General features: G+C 38.4%; 1 protein-coding gene across 1 annotated transcript in view; it reads left to right on the plus strand.

Moving 5' to 3' along the window:
• LOC120514629 (peroxiredoxin-1) overlaps window positions 1-5,707 on the plus strand; it is a 29,003-nt gene extending 23,296 nt beyond the window's left edge. The window contains exon 6 of the mRNA XM_039735124.1: window positions 5,320-5,707. Within this exon, the coding sequence (XP_039591058.1) occupies window positions 5,320-5,402 (83 nt within the window). The 3' untranslated portion in view covers window positions 5,403-5,707. The remainder of the gene's footprint in view (window positions 1-5,319) is intronic.
• The last annotated feature ends 293 nt before the right edge of the window (window positions 5,708-6,000 follow it).

A 6,000-nucleotide genomic window follows, 5' to 3' on the forward strand; every position in this document is an offset into this window, starting at 1 on the left:
TCATCCCATAGATTTTTGATGATGATCAAGTCAGGGGACAGTGACGGCCATTTCAGAACATTGTACTTCTCCCTCTGCGTGAATGCCTTTTGTAGATTTCAAACTGTGTTTTGGGTCATTGTGTTGTTGGAATATCCAACCCCTGCGGATCTTCAACTTTGTGACTGATGCTTGAACATTAGTCTGAAGAATTTGTTGAATTCATCTGACCCTTGACTTTAACAAGGGCCCCAGTCCCTGAACTTAGCTGCACAGCCCCACAGCATAATGGAACCAAATTTGACAGTAGGTAGCAGGTGTTTTTCTTGGAATGCTGTGTTTTTTTTCTGCCATGCAAGGCACTTTTTGTTCTGACCAGATAACTCCATTTTTGTACCATCAGTCCCAAGCACTTTGTTCCAAAATGAATCTGGCTTATCTAAATGAGTATTTGCATACCACAAGTGACTGTTTGTGGTGTGAGTGTAGAAAGGGCTTCTTTCTCCTCACCCTGCCATACAGATGTTCTCTGTGCAAATTGCGCTGAATTGTAGAACGATGTACAGATACACCATCTGCAGCAAGATGTTCTTGCAGGTCTTCGGAGGTGATCTGTGGATTGTCACCATTCTCACAATCCTGCTCATAAGCCGCTCCTGTATTTTTCTTGGCCTGCCAGACCTGCTGGGTTTAACGGCAACTGTACCTGTGGCCTTCAATTTCCTGATTCCATTCCTGACAGTTTAAACCTCTCTGAGCCTTTTGTAGCCTTCCCCTAAACCATGAGACTGAACAATCTTTGTTTTCAGATCTTTTGAGAGTTGCTTTGAGTATCCCATGCTGTCTGTCTCTCTTCAGAGGAGAGTCAAAGGGAGGCACAACTTGCAGTTGACTACCATAAATACCTTTTCTCATTATTGGACACACCTGTCTATGAAGTTCAAGGCATAACAAGCTAATCCAACCAAGTAATCAGTATTGAGCAGTGACAGGCATTCAAATCTGCAAAATTAAGGGAACCCACATTTTTGCACAGCTGGTTTTTCACATTTGATTTAATTTCATACAGCTAAATACTGCTTCACTAAAAATCTGGGCAAAACACCCCAGTTCTCAGATGTTCCTAGGAAATGAAAGACATACCACTGTTATCCCCCTTTTTTTTTTTTTTTTTTTTTGTTGAAAGTAAATTATGCAGGCTGAGAGGGGTTGCCAAACTTTTATGACTGCATATCAGAAGTATTATGTAAATGAGTACAATTCTGTACAATTTTTGTTTACCAAGAGCTAATATTGGCCAGCAGTGTGGTATAGTGGTTTAAGGTTTTGGACCTTGATTTCAAACCTTGTGGTTGTTGATTCAAATCCTGCTACTGACACTGACAATAAGGAAATCGCTTCAATGTCTGTTCCCATGTAAAAAAACGAATGTAACCAATTGTATCTCGAATAAGTCACTGGAGCTGCATATTCTTGAACATGCTTTATAAAAGCACCTATGAGTAAAAAATTCCTACATGAAATCAATTACGGCTTTTCCTTGTGACATGGCTTTTGTTGATGGTTATTGCAAAACAATTTTACAGGAAAGTGGGAACTGTTGAGTGGAAACCGGTAATTTAGTAGGAATAATGTGAAATGAGTACCTATTAGATTAAGATTTTGATTTGTTTGTCAACTCAAGTACAACATTTCTTGTGGTTTTTCATCGAGTGGTCCCCATTTACACATATTCACATCTGCAGAATGTACATTATATTCATATTTTTAGTCGGGTGGCATCGGGGATGGAGGTCCCTTTTGAAGCCCATAGATGCAAATGTACACTGCAGTGGAGTAGCTGGTGGTGGACTTGTTTATACTGATGCGCTTGCTCTCTGCTTTTTGTTTTGTTTTTGTTTTTTTTTTTTGTTTTTTTTTCCATTGGGGGGGTTAACCCCTAAATATTGATTTTATCAATGGTTGTTTAGTGGAGACCTACCTTAGATCCACCATCCTGACAAATTTAAGGTGTGTTTTGTTTTTTGGTTCATAAGTGAGTCAATCGGTCAACTTTTTATGGCTATCCATAATACAGAGTTAGATTTAAAAAGGAGTGTTAGCTTCTTGTATCTAATATAGAAAGTGATGATTCATCTTGGAAATTTTCTGTCTGAGGCCCTGGGTTTGTAAGTCCACAGAATCCTTCACTTTTAATAAGCAATCTTTCTCTTTTGGAGAACTGAAATTTGGCTGCGAGACAATCATTCAGAATTTACAAAACCATGTACATATTTTGCAGTGGCCCTCACATCCTCGATTTAAAGTAGATTTTCACTTGGAGCAGAAAGAGGTCAATTTAATATCTGCAGAGCAATATATGCAAGATTGTGAGAAATTATGTAGGGGGAGGAGAGAGAAAGCTTTAAGATTCCATTTGTGTGTTTTAGAAGGTTCATTGTGATCCTTGCCATGGAAGTCTACACAGTATGCTGATATCAGGGTGCCAATAATTGTGAGTTCTTGGGGAAATGTTTAATTCTTGGCTGATTCCATTAAATCGGTAATGTTTTGCATGACCAAAAAGGTCAGTTGCAACATTTGGGAATGGACAAGAATGTCTGTCTACTTGGTAATTGGTCTTTGACTATTAAGATACTGCCTTTTTGTTGTTCATCACAATGTCTGTCTCTTCTAGTTGAACATCTCATTGTGACAAAGGCATTAGGGAAGACACTTATTCCACATAGATTTTGCTTGTTATGGCTGTCATTTTTCCCCAACACACAAACCAATACAAGTTTTAGCCAAATCTCTTGCTTCCCACTTAAGTCCTGCTGTATGCTTTTTTTTTATAATCTGACTTAATTTTCCATTTTGTGAGTGTTGGGAATGAAACCTTCATGACAATTTTCCAGCAGACCGTCACCACAGCTCTCCCAATGAGGTGTTGGCAAATTTTATATGTAGGTAATTTCAGAAGAGTCAAGTCAGATTGTCCACACAGATTTTATTAAGTAGAGGCCAAATTTCTATAAACCTGCAAACTTAAACTAATTCTACCAGGCCAAGGTTTGGCCATTTTGTGAACAAAAGTGTCCAGTCTCAAGCCTGCCCTCAGATGAACTTTGAATACTTGGTGGTGATCTGCTGCTCTAACTCAAAGATGATTCATATTCAATTTCAAACACGAGATTACGGTAGCAATGTTTGAAAATGAATTCACTGCATGAAAGGTGAAGCCATTTTTGTTTAACTCAACAGTTTTAACAAGAAGAATATTGCAGGTTTTTTCCACCAGAATTGTACGATTACGTAATGAGGTTTTAGTTGTGTTAACAAATTATGAAAAATGCTTTGGGATCAACCATGCCTACTTGATTCAGCAAATCAGACTCTTTTTTTTTTTTTTTTTTTAATAAATTGCTCATTGCCCAGCCCTAATTTTTTTTTACATAGTGTTTGTTTTTGTTCTTAAATCTTTTGGTGCCAGTAATTTTTATAGTTCTGGGGTACCTTTTCATATTTTTGTTCTAACACATCAATGTCTCACCTGGGTGAGTACCATATAAGCTTTTCATCTATTGTAGAATTGTCCAGAATAGTGTGTTCTGGGTAGTATTGAAACCTCTGCCTAAAGGCTAGGTTTAGTGTACACAATAGTTATGGGGGGGGTCTGGGGCATGTTAAAATATTTAAATTTTATAACCTGTTTTTAAATATTCGTAAAGCTAACACAGTTGCATGTATGCGGAATTAAAAAAAAAAAAAAAAAAGGAATTATTCCCTTCCAATTACCTTACCAGCTTTTTTTTTTTTTGTGCTTTTTTGGTTAAATGTAGCACACATTTTCTCACTCTGGTTCACCTTAATTTAGTTAAATATCCTGTGTAATGTTATGGAAAATGCTTTGCTTTTCACACTTAACCATAACCCTTGGATTCTTTGCCACTTGTGAACTTGTACTCTCTGAATTATAGAACTCTAGAATTGCCAGCCATACCATGGCCACTACACAGTTGGCACTTCTGCCACTTAAGTACACTCTTGCTTGTATAGTGTCATCTTCCCAAAAATGCACTACACACAGACCTTACTGAGGACATCTCCCCACACCTCCACTCATGTTTAACTAATAATGAACTTTTAATGTCCAGGCAAGAAACCACAGGCAGAATAGCAGTGATAAGTAATACCATAAGCAGATATCCTGGACTTTTGTAACGGCAGCGATTTTAAGGTGATTTTTTTATCCTCTCGGTCGCTCATTTCTAAGTTGTGGGGACTCTCAGCTTGTCATTGTCATAATGAAAACCTAGATAGAGTATTTGCCAAATTATATTTCATATCTACTAGTCACACCCACTTTGTGAGTGCTCAGTCAAGGCTCCTTGTTCTAAACGACCAGTAAATTAATATACAAATGTACTACTTCATTATTCAATTCTTTTTGTAGAAAAGCAAAACCATGCCAAACCTTAAATAGATCAAAGACTAATTGTTAAACCTTGACCAAATTAAGCTATTCCATAATGTTAGTTCAGAATTCCGTTCCATACCAAAAAAGCCGATGTATTCCCTCATTTGAATGCACCTTCAATATCCGAATGACACAGAAAAAATGTAAACCAGTTCAGCTTCAAATCATAAATTTCATCTTCTGCATGTTAACAAATTTTATTTAAAAAGGTACTACATTCCACCACTTGGCCAAACACAGGAAGCGGTCTTAACAGGAAAGTACAGCTGCTGTTTGGGGCGTAGCAGTTATGTTGAATTTGTACTTCACCTTGTTAACAAATACTGGTCCATTTTTTTAAATTTCCGTAATTGACCATTGTGCCAATAGATGCTGCTATACCAACACCTAATCAGACAGAGGAGGCACACTTACAAACACTTTTTTTTTTTTTCCCCCTCCCCCTCATCACGTGGGAGAAACCCCTTCCCCGTTTCCCACAGGCACAATAGCACGGCATATAAATAACTCCTCCACTCCTCGGCAAGCTTAATCCACCTTCCACCCGACTCTGGCTCAGAGTAGTCTCTGCTGGCCCCTTATGTAATTCACCCAGAAATGCTCCAGGTGCTCGTTGTCTCATTTCAGAGTGTGGCGGAAGAACCGCCCACACAGGCTCCAGAACAGCTGCAGAACCCCCTGGCGGCTCCTATGAAGCCCTGTGGGAGTCTGAGGCACCACTGCAACCCATGGGGGCTGCCATTTAGCATCTAGGGGGAGGTACTGTGCTGCCCACGCTTGCTCTGTGACACCATTCATTTGTATGGTTGTCACTGTCTCTGTGGTGTTTCTAATGTATGACAGATAAGGTGTTACTAAATAAATTTTTCTTATCGTTTTAGTGTGCCCAGCAGGATGGAAACCAGGAAGTGACACGATCAAGCCCGATGTCCAGAAAAGTAAAGAATTCTTCTCCAAACAGTAAAAAAGCTACCCGTCTCTGTCAAGTACTGTAGCCGAAGATCATACTTCTGAGAGGAACAAATTGTTTAGCGTATAGTCGGCTCTGATCCTATTTTCTGTTGAAGGCTAAATAGATTTAGGATCTTGGGCACCTAATAGGTGCAGGGGACCTTGCCTTATGACTTCCTCTAGACGACCTACTGTGTCTTGTGTGCAGTAAAATCATGATCCAAATTTTGGCAGTTTCCAATAATGCACTTAAGTACATTTTTATGAATGTATGTTTAGAGTTTTTCATACAAAATAAAAATGGTATGGAGAATTTGACTTGGTTGTGATTTCTGTTTTTGACCGTGATAGGTTTTTTAGTGAAATTCCTTGCTTTTTTAAAAAACTGCACTAGCCCCTCGAGATAATAGCAGCATAATTCCTTTATTTTCTTGTAACTGCTCCATAATGTTTTAAAGATGCTATTTAGAATAGAATATCTTATTGTCATTGCATTGTGAACAAAACAATGAAATTTAAAACGTCTCTCCCAGAGATGCTTTCGTCACTCGCACAACTCCTCACACATACACAAATAAACTGGGTTTGTAAAAAGTAAAAGTGCATTTCAT

This window comes from Polypterus senegalus, chromosome 14, assembly GCF_016835505.1.
Source record: "Polypterus senegalus isolate Bchr_013 chromosome 14, ASM1683550v1, whole genome shotgun sequence".
In the NCBI taxonomy this organism is placed as follows: domain Eukaryota; kingdom Metazoa; phylum Chordata; class Cladistia; order Polypteriformes; family Polypteridae; genus Polypterus; species Polypterus senegalus.